The 17742-nt window shown below is 50.5% G+C and overlaps 1 protein-coding gene across 1 annotated transcript in view; it reads left to right on the top strand.

Annotated features, from left to right (window-relative positions):
- Positions 1-16101, top strand: part of aff2 (AF4/FMR2 family, member 2) — a 238501-nt gene extending 222400 nt beyond the window's left edge. The window contains exons 23-27 of the mRNA XM_056277911.1: positions 1452-1523; positions 7738-7831; positions 9267-9319; positions 14261-14469; positions 15965-16101. Of these exons, the coding sequence (XP_056133886.1) occupies positions 1452-1523; positions 7738-7831; positions 9267-9319; positions 14261-14469; positions 15965-16086 (550 nt within the window). The 3' untranslated portion in view covers positions 16087-16101. The remainder of the gene's footprint in view (positions 1-1451; positions 1524-7737; positions 7832-9266; positions 9320-14260; positions 14470-15964) is intronic.
- The last annotated feature ends 1641 nt before the right edge of the window (positions 16102-17742 follow it).

The following is a 17742-nucleotide window of genomic DNA, read 5'->3' as shown; positions in this document are numbered from 1 at the left end:
CGTCCTCTGTGTGGAGTTTGCATGTTCTCCCCGTGTCTGCGGTGGGTTTTCTCCGGGTGCTCCGGTTTTCCCCGCCACCAAAAAGACACACATGTTAGGGTTACTACTCCTGTCTGTGCCCCTGAGCAAGGCATGGCAAGAAGAACTGGAGTTGGTCCCCGGGTGCTGCATGGCAGCTGCCCACTGCTCCTAGCTGCACAGCAAGGATGGGGTAAATGCAGAAAGTAATTTCCCCACGGGGATCAATAAAGTATCTCAAATTTGACTGACTGACAGACAGACAGACAGACAGACAGGCAGGCAGGCAGGCAGGCAGGCAGGCAGGCAGACAGACAGACAGACAGGCAGGCAGGCAGGCAGGCAGGCAGGCAGACAGACAGGCAGGCAGGCAGGCAGGCAGGCAGGCAGGCAGGCAGGCAGGCTGATGCAGAGAGGAACCAACATTCCTTTGCCCTGCTGAAGTGGTGTCCTTTGTCCTTGGGTCACTTGAGTCCCAACTGGGTTCTTCTGACTTGACCCTCATCTGACTTCTTTAGAGACAGCAGGGGGGCAAGTGTTCAGGATTTCCCCAGCAAGCTCAATAATAAAAAAAACAAGCACTGAGTAAAGTATTAAAGCAAGGACCGGGATGTCACTCCTACCTAAAACGACCATGGGCGGTCATTTTGACCGCCGCAGTTTCTTTACTCTATATTGTGTCAAGATAAATACCCAGTTGAGATATTAACGCATTACATATGTTAGTGTGTCTGTTATGAAACTAACTGACACCAACATTAACATGTTAACAACTTTAACACTATTTTTAACCTATTTAAAATGGCGGCTGTCCAACGCCTGTAAACACTGCAGCGCCTCGGCGGTAGTCATGGTGCGTCTGTAACGGCATCTGTACCCAGACATGTTGCACATAACCACACATCAAGTTTAGACTATTTCTCTGCACTGGAGGGCGCTAGTGTGTTTCTAGGACAGAGCAACGAACTTCACGAATCGAAATGACGCCACCAACACACGTCATGAATACTGACATGACGCACACCATCACGTGCAAATTGCGCGCCGTCATGTTGACGGCTCATGGTCATTTTAGTTAGATCTTAATATAACTTTTTTGTGCACTTGATCTAAAACTCATTTTAATGCAAATATATGCAGTCTTAGGAGCCTTCAGTGAGCGGCAGGTCTGTGTTTTTTTATTTTTTTATTATTAAACTTTGAAAATCCAACACGGTCCAAGTGAGCGGCCTGGTGGTAGGACTGTGGTTGCGTCCCTTCACTCAGTCCGTATGCCAACCAGGGGGTTTGTTCTTTGACCTTACGCCCACTTGATATGGAGGCAGGAGGTTGGTTTTCTTCAACTTTAGTTTTGTCTCTGTCAGATTGTTCTCATGCTGTAGCAGTTTAAGTAATCCTCTACCTCCTCCTCCTCCTCCTCCTCCTCTGTGCAGGTATGCTATGAGGCTGAAGAACTTCACCGCTCATTCAGCCACCGTTCCTGAGAAGAAATTAGCTGTGTTGTGGTAAATGTCTCACTTTTTCTTGTGTGTGTGTGTGTGTGTGTGTGTGTGTGTGTGTGTGTGTGTGTGTGTTTGTGTGTGTTTGTGTGCGTGTGTGTAAAATCCACATCATGAATGTCCTGTACATGTCCTTCATCCCTCCTTCCTCGCCGCTCTCTCCGGTCACATGGAGATGCTAGCTGACAGGCGTCTGTGGTTTCGGCTGTGCTCCATCCATAGATGGTCAGTGTTGAGTCATTCGTGTCAGCACATAACACACTTAAATGGTTTCTAATTCATACACATCACATAAGCGCGCACAAAGTCAACAGCTGTGCACTGGATGGTGTGTGGCTTTTCCTTCGGGCTTCTAAGAAAGAATACACTTAGAGTAAACTGCACTGCTGGTGCGTTGTGTGGATATCCTTACTATGAGAAGAGGCTTTCTGTAGTGGTGTTTTTTTTGTGTAGAGTCTAACTAGATGACATAGTGGGAAGATGGCGGTGCAAATTCACGTGTGCAGCGGCCTCACCCACTACCGTCCATGCAGGGTCTTCGTCCACGTCTGCGTCTAAGTTTGTCTTGGTTTGATGGCTGGGAGAGCTGGATCAGCTGGGGGAGCTTGGTCTGCTGTGTCCTGTGGGCCCAGGGACCACGGCCCTGCCTGGAGCTGCACCTGAGGAGGAAACACCGAGGGCGGTCTGACAGGACACGGAAGCGGGTCAGGCTAAGCTAACTGCTAGCCCACGCAGACTGGAAGTTCTGACAGTCATCCTGGCTGGTGTTCGTTCTCCTGGACACTTGATTTATTTTTTTAGTTTAGTTTAGATATGTGTGTTAGTTTGGATATGTGTGTTCTTGGGTGTGTTTTTGTCTTTGTGTTGCACCACTGTGGGCTGGGGGACATAATGTTTCATATCATCTGTGCAAATGAACTGACAAAGTGTTTCTGACTGTGATTTCTGACATCTGTCATCAAAACGAATACTTCCTCAGTGAAATCAACATCGTGTCATAGTTACAAAAAATAACTTCTCCTGGAGCGCCACCTTGCCGCGGTGGAGAAGCTTGTGTGTACGTACCAATGATCCCAAGAGCTATGCTGTCCGCAGCTTAAGCTGCTGGTAGGGTCACCCAAGTTGGACAGGTCAAGGGGGAGGTTCCAAGCAAGGCGCGAGCCAACAAAGACCTCAACGGTGGAACTGGTGGAAGATGTCTCCAGGTCACAACGGCAGTGAAGGTGGATGAAGGCTGCAACAGAGGGTGGTCCCCAACGGTCTTGGTTCTCCATCGGACTCTGGCCACCCCCTGCCAAGGACCGTGTGGTGGCTGCAGGAGCATCAGCCACTCTGTAAAAAACTGTCACGCGCAGGCGTCCTCCTGCAAGGACACCTAGAAGGAGGACAGTCATACTCGACCCCGAGTGACCAGCAATTATGATGAGCTAAAAATAAAAGCCCAGAAATACCGGACAGCTTATCGTACAAAACAGCACCATCCTCATTAATATTTAATAATTAATAATCCTCAGATTATTAAAAGGAACATCTGTGAAGCAGCAATTTGTGTTTCACTAGCTAATGTAATGCAATGGAGGACTTTGTAAGGCATCGTAGTGTATAAATTGTGTTCATATAGTGTGTGTGTATATATATAATATTGTGGCAGGATGAGGAAAAAACACAGGAGATGAAGGCGAGTTTGCTGTTTATTCCTTAGCTCCAAAACCAAAACTGCAGAAGGAACAACCCTGCACCAGCAAGCCCGGGAACGTAAACCACGCCCCCCAGCTCACAGTCCTGCTGGGTGAGAGGCATAGCCCCTGGTGTCCGCCACACAGCCCCCCCCCCCGAACACCCAGAAGGGACTCCTGGATAGAAAATTAGTGTCTCACTGGAGGCTTAAGCAGCCTGCCATAACAGCTGCGCCGTCCCTCAGCCGAAACAGTAGGTGAAACACTGTCCAAAGTCGGCTGAGATGCAGAACGCTGAACCCGTGAAGACACTGCCGGGGTCCTGGAAGGAGGACGACCCCGACGGGGAACCTGGGCCGGAAACACAACTTCGCCTGCCACCTTGTGTGCCGGTTTAAGCCTATCAAGCGTGACACGCTCCCTACGCCCACCCATATCCAGCACAAAACCCTTTGGACCCGTCTCAAGAACCCGAAATGGGCCATCATATGGGGGTTGGAGGGGCGAGCGGTGAGCATCATGCCGTACAAAAACAAAAGGAGCCGACATGAGCTCCGCAGGCACGAACGACTGCGGAAAACAGTGGTGAACGGGGCCTGGAACCCGAGTGCTGTCGGACAAAAAAGGATAAACGGCCGGACGGGGTCGAGGAGCGGAACTCCAAGGCAAAAATTCCCCAGGGACGCGGAGCGGCTGACCGAGCACCAGCTCAGCGGGTGACGCGTCGAGGTCCTCCTTAGGAGCCGAACGCAACCCGAGCATAACCCAAGGTAAACGATCCACCCAGTTACCATCCGAGAGCGCAGCGTGCAGCGCCGCCTTGAGTGACCGGTGAAAACGTTCACACAACCCGTTAGCCTGAGGGTGGTACGCGGTAGTGCGGTGTACCTGCACACCCAAGGATCGCGCAAGTGCCGACCAGAGCTCTGACACGAACTGGGGGCCCCTGTCTGAGGTGATCTCTGACGGAGGGCCAAAACGGGCGACCCAGGAGGAAAGAAAAGCGCGTGCAACATCCGAGGATGTTGTGGAAGACAGAGGGACAGCCTCTGGCCACCTGGTGGTCCGATCTACCATTGTGAGCAGGTGCGTAAAACCCTGTGAAGAAGGTAGAGGGCCCACCAGGTCCACATGCACGTGGTCGAAACATCTGGCCGGGATCGGAAACGGTTCGAGGGGCGACTTAGTGTGCTGATGGACCTTAGCGCGCTGGCACGCTACACATGCAGCGGCCCACCCCTTTACGTCCTTGCGGAGGCCAGGCCAGACGAACTTGGAACCGACCAACTTCACCGACGCCCGAACTCCAGGGTGCGAGAGGGAGTGAATCGAATCGAAAACTCGACGGCGCCAGGCCACTGGAACAACGGGGCGGGGACGGCCGGTGGAGACATCGCAGAGGAGGGCAGGACTGCCTTCCTGCATCACAGCGTCCTCTAGCTTGAGGCTGGTACGCGTTGACCTAAGAGCAAGGACGTCCGGGTCGCTGGGCTGGCCGGCAGCCATAGCGGAGAAATCCACACCGAGGTGCACAGGACACACAAGCACACGCGACCGACAATCAGCAACAGGGTTGGACTTCCCGGCCACATGCTGAATGTCCGTTGTGAACTCGGAGATTGCCGCTAGGTGGCGCTGCTGACGAGCAGACCACGGCTCAGTCACCTTGGACATGGCGAAAGTCAGCGGTTTATGATCCACATAAGCCGTGAAGGAGCGACCCTCCAGCAGGAAGCGGAAATGACGGGTTGCAAGGTGCAGTGCCAGCAACTCCCGGTCAAAAACGCTGTACTTGCGCTCGCTATCTCGCAGTTTGCGGCTAAAAAATGCGAGTGGCTGCCACGCATTCGCCACATGCTGTTCAACCACAGCCCCCACGGCTATGTCAGACGCATTGGTTGTTAAAGCTATGGACGCCGTGGGTGTGGGATGGGCGAGGAGGGCAGCGTTAGCCAGGGCGCAATTAGCTCCGTCAAAGGTCTGGACCCATTCGGGAGTCCAGTCGACAGGGTCGTTAGCCTTCTTAAGCCGCAGGGCTTCGTAAAGTGGCTAAAGGAGGTGGGCAGCGCGAGGGAGGAAACGGTTATAGAAATTCACCATTCCCAAGAATTCCTGCAATGCCTTAACAGAGACTGGGCGGGGAAATTCCGCCACCACTTGCACCTTAGAAGGCAACGGGACCGTGCCTTGCGGCGAAATGCGGTGACCCAAGAAGTCAATCACCGGCAGTCCAAACTGACACTTGGCCGGGTTGACTATCAGGCCGTGTTCGTCCAGACGACGGAAAACCTGTTTCAGGTGCTCTTCAGCTGACGGACTGGCCACTAATATGTCGTCGAGATAAACGAACACGAAATCAAGGTCACGCAACACCGAGTCCATCAGCCTCTGAAAGGTTTGCGCTGCCCCCTTCAAGCCAAAAGGCATACGCATGAACTCAAAAAGCCCAAACGGGGTGATCACTGCGGTCTTGGGCACGTCCTCTGCGCACGGGAACCTGATGACAGCCGCGCACCAGGTCCACCTTAGAGAAGATAGTGGCACCTGCCAGGCGTATGGAAAAGTACTGTATGTGTGGGATGGGATAGCGGTCATTGGCGGTGACGTTGTTCAGGCGGCGAAAGTCGCCGCAAGGCCGCCACGACCCATCCGCCTTGGGCACCATGTGAAGCGGCGAGGCCCACAGGCTGTTGGAACGCCTCAGTATACCGAGACGCTCCATGATGGCGAACTCCTCCTTAGCTGTAGCCAATTTTACCGCGTCGAGGCGCCGCGCGCGCACAAAAGCTGGCAGCCCCAGAGTGGGAATGAAATGTTCTACCCCGTGTTTAGTAACCGCGGTGGAAAAGGCAGGCGTAGTCACCGATGGAGAATCCGCCAGCAAACGCTGAAAAACATCCCCTAATGCTAAAAAGTTAGCGTGTGTTAACGGCCCGGCTCCCCCTGTCTCGCACGGAACAGTGGCGAAAGACACAGCATCAATTAAACGGCGGTTTGCAACATCAACCAGCAGACCATTAGCACACAGAAAATCCGCGCCGATAATAGGAACAGTAATGGCGGCCACTACAAAGTCCCACTCAAAATGGCGCCCGTGGAAACAGACAGTCACCAACCTTGTGCCAAACGTCGCAATGGACGAACCGTTAGCTGCACTTAACTGTGGGCCGCCGCCTTCGGCCGACCTGTCTGTCCTAGCAGGAGGGAGTAGGCTCTTTTGCGAGCCTGAGTCCACCAGAAACCGTCTTCCTGACATCGTGTCCTTAATGAAGAGCAGCTCACTACGTCCGCCAGCGCCCACAGCTGCTACTGAGCGCTGGCCCTGGAGTTTCCCGCCGCCTCAAACGTGCACGGAGGGACGCAGCGCCTCGCCTTGCCGCCGAACCGCTGGTGGAAGAAACAGAGGCCGCTCCCGCGCCGTCTCCGGGCAGTCACTCCAGCCACCACTGCCGGGTCCGCGTCCTCCGACGCCGGCTGCAGAGGCTCCGATGCCACACTCTGCACAGAGAACCGTCTGGTAGCCAGCAGGACCCGATCGGCCTCCTCGGCCAAACCTTGGCAGTCACCAGCGGCCAGACACGGGGAGTTAGCCAAAGCCGCGCGCACAGGAGACGGGAGCTGGCGCAGGAAAACGTGCGGGAAAAGGAATCCACCTTCGTCCGAGCCTAGCAGCGACAGCATATTGTCCATGAGATCCACGCCGTCCCGTCACCCAAACCGGATAGGGAAAGGATCCTATCTGCCCTCTCTGCGGCAGATAGGCTGTACCTCCGGAGCAGAAGGTGTTTGAGGGCGACGTATTTACCGTGTTGCGGAGGGGCGTGCAACAGCTGCATGGCCCGGCGTGTGGACTGCTGGTCCAAGCGCAGCGACGACCAAATAGTATCTGGAGTCGTCCGCGGAGATTCCACGCAGGTGGAACAGCGCCTCGACATGCTGGAACCACGAAGCCGGGTCGCTGTGCCAGAACTCTGGGAGTTTCACAGTCGCGGCGAGAACGGCCAGCTGTGAGAGTTGGGGCGGCATGGCCGAAGTGGATTCACACTCCTCTTCTGCTCCAAATATGTTCAATTCGGGGTCACCAGTGTGGCAGGATGAGGAAAAAACACAGGAGACGAAGGCGAGTTTGCTGTTTGTTCCTTAGCTCCAAAACCAAAACTAAAGCAGGAACAACCCTGCACCAGCAAGCCCGGGAACGTAAACCACGCCCCCAGCTCACAGTCCTGCTGGGTGAGAGGCATAGCCCCTAGTGTCCGCCACAATATTATATATAATGTATATTATATCATATATAATTATAATTGTATATAAGGTGAGTAAGCTATAAAGAAAGAGAGGAGATGGGGGGAAGATGATTAAAAGATAATTTCATTTTTCTTGTTCCTCCAGCCAGTGGCGCCAGACGTGTGTGCGCGTGCGGACTTTCCCCGAAAATCACGTTCTAACTTGCGCATCTGTTGCATGGGAGTGAAATCTGAGGGATAAGTTATGAATGGGATTCATCCGGAGAATTCATCTGCCTTCTGATGGTTCTGTTTCCATAGTAACCACTGCCTGTCTCTGCTGTATCTGAGGATGTTCCGTCTGAAGAAAGACCACGCTGTCAAGTACTCACGCTCACTCATGGAGTATTTTAAGGTACGGCACTCACACAAATGCTCAGCCATGCACACATACACACACACACACACACACACACACACACACACACACACACACACACACACACACACAAGCAGGCACAAGGACATGGATTTACTCTCTTCTCCAGCTTCTCATTTGAAAAACCCACAGAGCCAATTATTATCCTCTGACTACAATTCAAATTCAGTTGCACGCTGCTTGTGCATTAATTTTGCATGGCGTTATTAAAATCTGTTCCTTCTCTTTGATATCAATGTGCTAATTAGCCCTATCAATCAACACAGTGGATTGTTGGGGTTTAATGTGCTTGTTTTGATTAATTATGTTTAGCTTAATTAATTACATAGGATGTCATTATTAGAGTAAGCCATTTGCATTGCTGGAATTGGATTTTCAGGAGGAGGTTGAGTGTGTGTGGGTGTGTGTGTGTGTGCTCACAGCTCACATTTCCCTGCGTTTCAGACAGCAGTATGATGAAAATGAATAAAAAGTGTAGCCGGTTCTGCCCAGTTACAAAATAGATACATCTAAGGAACGTGTCTCAGCGGCGTCCGGGTGGCCTACCAACTCGGGGATCACCAGTTCGAATCCCCGTGTTACCTCCAGCTTGGTCGGGCGTCCCTACAGACACAATTGGCCGTGTCTGCGGGTGGGAAGCCGGATGTGGGTATGTGTCCTGGTCGCTGCACTAGCGCCTCCTCTGGTTTGTCGGGTCGGTGCGCCTGTTCAGGGGGGAGGGGGAACTGGGGGGAATAGCATGATCCTCCCACACGTTACGTCCCCCTGGTGAAACTCCTCACTGTCAGGTGAAAAGAAGCGGCTGGTGACTCCCCATGTATCGGAGGAGGCATGTGGTAGTCTGCAGCCCTTCCCAGATCAGCAGAGGGGGTGGAGCAGCGATCAGGACGGCTCGGAAGAGTGGGGTAATTGTCCAGATACAATTGGGGAGAAAAAAAAGGGAGGGGGATCCAAAAGAAAAAAGAAAAGAAACACGTCTCACATTCTCAGGAAACATGAAAGAGTCTTTTCCAAAGTGTCAGGGTGCAGGGTGGTGCAGGGTCACAGGGTGGTGTAGTGCAGAGTGTGCAGTGAGACAAAGCTTCCTTTACACAAAAGCTTTCGGTGACTGCAACTGTGATTTAGTACTACATACATGTAAACTTGACTTTAGTTGACTTTGCTCAACATATCCAAAATACAACATAACACATAACAAACACAATTATTCTAACAATGACGAGCTAGGGATCAAGTAGTGGGCGCTTCATTTTAGAATGAAACTTTTCCCAGGTAGCGAACTACCCTGCCACCCTCGCCACGTGTTGTTCTCTGTCTTCCTCAACTGCATCGGAATGAGGCAGAGAAATCACCATAAACAGTCGTGTTATAACAGTCATGGTTTTGACAAACTTCTCTTTGTGTGGTCCAGAACTCAGCCAAGAGCTCCCACCAAGCCCCCTCACCATGGAGGGCCAATGGAAAGTGAGTACAACACACACACACACGCACTCACATGCACACGCACACACACACAGACACATATACAAACACACACCCTTTGCTCTCCTACCGCTTTTTATTCATAGAGATCATTGAAATCCGTCATTTTAACAGAAGTTCGGCTCTTGTGTATACGGCGTGTGTCCTGTGTACGCTGTCTGGCAGCCACCTGCTCACAAAACCACAACACATGAGGTCTTGATGCATGCGCAAGAATCCAGGTAAGGAAGCCACAGAGAGGTGAATCAGTTCATCTAGACACAACGTTTATTGAGAGAAACGCTTCATCATCATCTAAGTGACCTCTTCAGTCTCACCTGACTGCAGGTGTCCCCACCCTTATAAACAATACAGTGGCGTAACGACCCAAACCAACGATCGGTTTCATGCAAATTACTGTGACCATTAACTAGAGTTACTGTGTGTTTAGTTAACGTTAACTCTAGTTCTCTCAGTAAACGTTGTATCCAGATGAACTGATCAACTTCCTGTGCTTTCCTTATTATTGAGCATGCATAAGGACATTTTGACTCATTTCGGCGAGGACTGCCTCAAACTTATACATGAGTGTGAGTGAGCAGCGCCCAAGATGGCAGACTACAGGAACCACCTGAGATTCAACCTCAGATGCAAACAGAGTGGGATTACACCAAAGAGCCTGCAAATGAAACCTTCTGTCAAGGGGTCTGTGAATGTTCTCATTCATCCAGGTCATGGTCATCCAAAGGAGTTGAATCAAGTGCAACTGGACTTGGTATATATATCCGTGAAGACATTTCGCCTCTCATCCAAGAGGCTTCCTCAGTTCGTGCCTTTCTGACTAGACCAAGCTAGTCTGACTGGCTGGTGATGAGACTCAGTCAAGGGCCACCGAGCTGGCAAGATCCTCCAGAAGGCACAGAGCCAGCTGTTGAACAAACGGGTGAGACAAACTAATTGATCATAGAGGTTAAAAAGCCAAAGAGGTATAGATCCAACAGAGACTCATGTCGCGTCTAGATGGGGCCGCTTTCCAACATGTCATTGAGTTCACAGAGAAGGTTCATCTAGCACAACATGGAAAGTTGAAAACCAGGCAGCAAAAGAAGTTTGACTTATTTGCTGCATGCCAGAGACATCAGCAGACAACAGATGGTGCCCTCAATGACAGACAGAGAAACGGACACCAGACACACGCCAACTATGTGGACAATTGGGTGAGGAATCTGTCTGACAGACAACTCACCCACGCAGAGAAAGACATCCTTGCTAAGGGGCTAAATTTGCTGTCACGCCAGGGCAGATCCCGCTGGCGGAACCGATCACAGCCACGGAATCAGCAATCCGTAAAAACAACATCGCTGCCCGGAAGAAGAGCGAGCAACTGCAGACGAAAGTTTCAGCCTGCCTCAGCAATGCGAAGCCGCCACCGTACAACATCAGCAGAGACAAGAGGAAAGCTTTCACGACTCTCAGTAAGGACGATAACATCATCATCTTCCCAGCAGACAAAGGCAGATGCATTGTTTTATTAAACCATACAGACTATCATGAGAAAGTTAGGAGGTTACTTCTTTCGGCTTTTTCCCTGTTTCTCAGGGGTCGCCACAGCAGATTTTAGTTTCAATCTGTACCCTGTGAGGGCACAGCACCAATGGCGGTCGTTGTCAACCCAGGCCTCGACTGATCCGGTATGAAGCCTCAATCGATCCGGTATTGTCTTGTCAATCCGCATAATGATTTGGCAAAATTTTACGTTGGATGCCCTTCCTGACGCAACTACTGACCCTATGGATGGGGGCACAGGTAAAGCACTGGATGCCATCCCAGTATTCATACCTGTTGCCAAAACAGTTATGACATTACTCAGCGAATACTTATGAGCCCCTGAAACGAGATCCAGGCAGTGGTTACAACAAGAAAGTGACAGATTGTCTGAAGCTGTTAGAACAGGGCAATGCTATTGACAGAAGTTTGTACCACAGGTTATACCCCAGAGGGCGCTACACCTAGTCTGTATGGTTTACCTGAGATACATAAACAGGATGTCGTCACCTTCTTAAAATAATGGCCTAAGTCATATTTTCAAGTTTTTCAAAAAACATAAAAATATGACATTATTTTAAGAAGGTGACGATGTGCCATTATGGCCTATTGTTTGTTTAATGAACTCAGTTAGCTATAATATCTCTTAAGTTTCTGGCATCTATTCTTAACCCGCTGGTAGGCAGTAATGAACACCACATTCAGAACACTGGGGACAAGGTTAGGGACATCATTATGGAGGGGGATGAAACAATGGTCTCTTATGATGTCACGTCTCTTCACGTGCGTTCCTGTTGATGAAGCAGTGGAGGGAGTCCGTATGAAATTACAAAATGACCCCACCTTTAGCAATAGGACCACCCTCAACACTGACCAAGTCTGTCTGCTCCTGAAGCTGTGTCTTCAGTCCACATACGTCATATGCAGGGGGCAGTACTATAGGCAGAGGCATGGGGGCGCTATGGGTTCCCCAGTCTCACCTGTAGTGGCCAACTTGTACATGGAGGAAGTGGAAAAGAGGTTCCGATGTCCTATCCAGGGACACCACCTAGCCATTGGCTCAGATTTGTGGACGACACCTGGGTTAAAATTAAATCTCAGGATGTAGCACATTTCACCGACCACATTAACTCTGTGGACACCACATCAAGTTCACCAGGAGGATGTGGAACTTGACAGTTGCAATTGGTGATGGGGGACATTCGATTGTTGATGTTTACTGTAAACCAACACATACTGATCAGTACTTAAGGTTTGACTCTCATCATCCACTGGAGCACAAACTAGGAGTCATCAGGACTCTGTACCACCCCAAGGATCAGGTCCCCCGGCACAGACAGAGCAATATAGTGCACACTGTTAAGTGCCAGGAGGATTGCCGAGACTTGCACATTGGGGAAACTAAACAAACGCTGGTGAAGAGGATGGCACAACACAGGAGAGCTAACACATCAGACCAGGACTCCACAGTCTACACCATCTACACCCATCCATGTAATAACTGACAGCACACAATTGCTGCATAGCAATATGAGCACATGTAACCGAAGTCAAGTTGTTGTTTTTTTTTGTTTTTTTTTTGTTTGTTTGTTTTTGGCGCATGAACATCTAATTGATGAATATAATTCAGTGAAACGGACAGCTTCTCTTTTACTGCATTTTCTTGACAGCCTAGCATTGGCTGTTAGTACAAAATCAGCTCTCCAATGGGAGTAACAGTGGTGCATTACTATCAGAATAAACGTCGACTGCAGTAGGCAATGCCGAACTGGTAGCAGAGAGTTTCAAAAAACCCAGGCTGTTCGTAAAATGTTCTAAAACATTCATAAAATGTTAGAATTTCAGTCAACAACAAAAAAACATAACCTCTGCTTTGTGTGTCGGCTCTGTCTGCACCACCTGGACTATGAGAGCCACTTCAGTCAGGTGCGTTACTAATACACACGCGAACTGTGGAGATGTGCTGCTCAAAATTATGAAACTAAGCAGAAATATTCATTCAAATTGTATTTCCTGAATTACCTTCATTTTAAAATGTGTTATATTAATTTCACACGTATGAAATGGCCCAAAATAATCGCTTTAAACGTACGTGATAAACCTACCGAATTATTTAGACGATGCTTGAAATTGTTCCATCCCATGCTTTTTGAGCCAAGTACGTGGTTGATCACTGTAACGTGGTCGCTGAGATATTTCCACTGCACATGGTTATTATACTGAACTCCTTCACTTCAGTCTTCGTTCCAACCCTCACCTATGGTCATGGGCTTTGGGTAGTGACCGAAAGGGTGAGATGGCGGATACAAGCAGCTGAAATGAGTTTCCTCGTAGAGTGTCTGGGCTCAGCCTTAGAGATAGGATGAGGAGCTCGGACATCCAGAGGGGGCTCGGAGTAGAGCCGCTGCTCCTTCGCGTCGAAAGGAGCAGTTGAGATGGTTCTGGCATCTGATCAGGATGCCTCCTGGGCGTCTTCCTTTGGAGGTTTACCGAGCACGGCCAACTGGGAGGAGACCCCGGGGTAGACCCAGAACTCGCTGGAGGGACTACATGTCCAATCTGGCCTGGGAATGCCTTGGGATCCCCCAGGAGGAGCTGGAGGGCGTTGCTGGGGAGAGGGATGTCTGGAGGGCCCTACTTAGCTTGCTGCCACCACGACCCGACCCCAGAGAAGCGGCTGAAGATGAATGAATGGTTATTATAGGATATGCAGTTTGGATCGGGCCATGGGTTCTGTGTTGACGGGTAGGGTCGTGTTGCAGAACTAAATTGGCCATATTTGCCCCGGGCGCTCCGCCACAGCTGCCCACTGCTGCTATACAGTAGGATGGATTAAATGCAGAGAATTTCATTTCATTGTAACTGAACAACTGTACAATGACAAAATAAAGTGCCATCCTTTCTTCTTCTTTTCTTCTAATTGGACAAATGTGCGGGTGGCGGACGTTGCGGAGGCGGGTCTTGAAAATCAGACCCGTGCAGGGCTCTGGTTGACTGCTGTTTGACTGTATTAGATGTGAGAATGGGAAGACTGATGCGCTGTTAAGGGATGAGGTAAGACCCTGTGATGGAGGGATGAAAGTGTGGACAAGTTAAGGATGGAGTGTGATGACGGGAGATTGGTTGTGAGCGTGAAGCTAACAGTTCGAGACGACCCCCTTGTACAACTGCACAGCCGGGGCTTTGAGTGCTCACATTTGCTTGCTCACATTTGCGTGCACACATCGTTGTACCAGAAGCTAGTCACTCAGGGCAGTTGGGGTCAAGGGCGCATCACAGACACTACCACCGCCACCGGATCGTCTCACCCAACTGCTGCTCATATCTAGCTAAATAAATGCATGGCCTTCCTGCTTCCCGCAGTTTCACCTCACTTGCTCTCTGTACTGTATGTGCCAGGGTAAATGGGACCCCATCGCCTGCCTCTCTTAGCCCCTCGCCGGCCGGTAGTGGAGCAGGGTCCGGAGGTCCTCCCGCATCCTCAGGCAGCGTGGCGATTCCCCAGCGTATCCACCACATGGCCGCTAGCCACGTCAACATCACCAACAACATCCTGCGGAGCTACGAACACTGGGAGACCGCAGAGAGACTGGCCACCGACAGCCAAGGTAGAACAGGCTTCACTGCTTCCACCAACCACGTCCAGGTCATTCTAGTTCAGCGTGTGTTCATGCAGCAGCTTACCCACTGGTTGCAGTGTACACATTGACATGAAATAAATAGCAACGTTTTTGCGCCAAAAATCCCCACATATTTTGGGAAATATTTTTTTAGATGCAAAGCACGTCGTGAACACGGCTTCGAACTCACTCATTCGTTCACAAACTGACGTTTAGTGTCTTGTTTTAGCTGTACCATCTGTGTAAATTAGAAAGGGGGTGTTGCAACCCCTCCAGAAATGTTTTCGAGTGTATCTGAAAATATAGGCCACTGCAAGATTTTGCATTTTTTAATTGGCATTAAAAAGTTCCTCATGAGAAAAAGATGTATTCTTAGCCCCCCTCCTCGGTTCAGGGATGGTTGTTCCCACTTCCCATGGTTGGCCTCTCTGACTCCCCGCACCTCTGAGTACATCAGAATACATATTTCACCACCTGAGAGTGCTGTGAATGCAGTTGTTCCCCAATCCTCTGTGAATAATACACATGGCCATTGTTACTCTAGTTAATGGTCATGGCATTTGCATATGAAACCGATCGCCGGTTTGGGTCGTTATGCCACTGTATTGTTGATAAGGGTGGGACACGTGCAGTCAGCTGAGACTGAAGAGGTCACTTAGATGATGATGAAACGTTTCTTCCACTAAATTTTGTGACCAGATGAACTGATTCAAATTTCTCAGTTATCCTTATTTGGATTATTGAGCACGCATCAAGACAGTTGTACGGGGTGTCCAGGTGGCGTAGCGGTCTTATTCCGTTACCTACCAACACGGGGATCGCCGGTTCGAATCCCTGTGTTGGCTCCGGCTCGGTCAGGCGTCCCTACAGACACAATTGGCCATGTCTGCGGGTGGGAAACCGGATGTGGGTATGTGTCCTGGTCGCTGCACTAGCACCTCCTCTGGTTGGTCAGGGTGCCTGTTCGAGGGGAAGGAGAACTGGGGGGAATAGCGTGATCATCCCACGCGCTACGTCCCCCTGGTGAAACTCCTCACTGTCAGGTGAAAAGAAGCGGCTGGTGACTCCACATGTATGGGAGGAGGCATGTGTTAGTCTGCAGCCCTCCCCGGATCGGCAGAAGGGGTGGAGCAGAGACCGGGGCGGCTCGGCAGAGTGGGGTAATCGGCTGGGTACAACTGGGGAGAAAAGGGGGGGGGGGGGGAAACAGTTGTACATTGTGATGGATGACACTGCGCGTCCTTGTTTTCTGGAAATGGGAAAGGGATCACTTCCTCTCTCTTCGAGGCATGCATGTACTCCAAAATTAGACTTCATTTTCCTCTGCAGGTTTCAATCTTAACAGGATCAAAAGTCACTCAGCAGATAAATGGTTTGGTACAGTTTTTGTATCGGTAAGAAAAAGGGAAAAATACAGGGATGTGATTGTATTTCACAAAGGGAGTGACAGATAAAGAAACCTTTCTCTCTCTCCCTCTGCCAGAGTTCTTCCAGGAGCTGGACTCGGTGATGGAGCCACTGAGTCAGCAGAGCAGCATGACGGAGCTGGTCCGATACGTCAGGCAGGGACTGCACTGGCTCCGCATAGAGGCTCACCTGCTGTAGGGCGAGATACATCAGAAACAAGGAAAAATGGGGGACGGGGAAGGGGGGTGGGGGTTGGGGGGGTGCTAGAACTGGGATGACGAGTGGGATGTGACCGAGGCGAACGCTTCACCTCCTGCTGGGACCGCTCCTGAAGTGACCCCTCCTCCTGAAAACACATTTTCTCCAAACTGATGCGCTCATGGTTCTATAATAGGATGGATCCGGCCCATTAATTGGGCCTGTCAGCAGCCTGCGACAGAGGGAAGGAGCTGGGTACGGATGTCGGGAAAGGCTACGGCAGGATTTAAAATGGTACAGTGCCAATAACAGGGCTAAAAGCGGGTACGTTTTGAACATGTGGCTGAATAAATTACTCCGAGAACTAAGAAGTCACCGCGAGGAGGTAGGGCAAGGTTTGTTGTTGTTTTCTTTTGTTTTCAACAAGGCAGGTTGAGGAAGATTTGGAAAAAGGATGATGGGATGAGGAGGAAGAGGAAGGTGAGGGCAAAGGCTCGTCATCTTCCACGGCGGTGGGCTAGAACTGGGTCTGAAAGTGTTAATGGAACGAATGCCTCACGCAGGAGGGATATCGACCCTAAAGCACCAGTCCAAGTCCATCGGAAAAAGGACCACGCTGGCAACCAATAGAGGCTCACCTGTTGTGATACAGCTTGAATAAAACGGAGCGATTGTGAAGTTCTCCCCACCCCCCTTTCCCAGCCTTCCAATGGAAGCAAAAGATGCACAGTCCTCAGTCACGCAGTCTACCAAAGCAAAGCCTTCACAGAAGAGTAGCTCGGGGCCTCCTAAGAGTGGCGGTATTTTGCGTTCTCCGTTGGAACCATACTGAAAGTTAGCTGTTTTTCCAGAGAAGGCCACTGCAGCAGCAAAACGGCCGTAGAAAAGCAGCTTGGACATCTTGTTGAGAATTGGTTGCCACCATGTCTTCAGTTTTTATGACTACTCTGGAGGCTCAGTTTGCATCATGAACTTCAGCCGCGGGCGTCACTGTCTCACTGGAGGAACACAAGATGGACACGAACGCCTCACTCTGCAGACCCACCTTGCCCATACACTTGAGATGCTCGGGCTCGAGGTTTGATGCCACGCTGACTTCGGAGAAGGTTCGGAAGAATCCGTAAAGCACCGGGGGGGTTTCCGGTGCCGTTCCCAACCACCAGAACGCCAGTACACGCTTCACATTTCGCCAGTGGTTTCACTGAGGACACTCATTCCTGCCACTGAGGCTGTTTTAGGGGTCTAACTATCCGTTCCTTTGAAAAGCACTGAAACCCTAGCCCCCTACACGTGGAATGGGTTAGAGATAACCTTGGGACTAACGTGTGTATGGCTATAGGCTGCGGACGACGAGGCTGAGCCGCGTTTAAAACCAACACAGTTAGCAGCTGTACGGAAACGGCGCTGCAGCTGACCTGAAACCAGCACTACCGAACACCGTTTATCTCCTGGACCAACTCGCCGGCCCTTTTAATCACATGTTTGTCTATTTTTGTTTCTTCTTCTTCTTTTTTTTTTTTGGTCTTGCTGGTTGTAGACTTTTTTGTGAAAACTTCACCCAGTTCTAGTTCCCATAAGTGAGAGACACACTAATGTGTTACACACTTACAGGGGAAGAAAAACTACAAGATCCAGTGTGGTTACACTCAACTCAAG

This window comes from Lampris incognitus, chromosome 1, assembly GCF_029633865.1.
Source record: "Lampris incognitus isolate fLamInc1 chromosome 1, fLamInc1.hap2, whole genome shotgun sequence".
Lineage (NCBI taxonomy): Eukaryota > Metazoa > Chordata > Actinopteri > Lampriformes > Lampridae > Lampris > Lampris incognitus.
The sequence above is the reverse complement of the archived record's forward strand: the minus strand, read 5'-3'. Positions and strand labels throughout refer to the sequence as shown.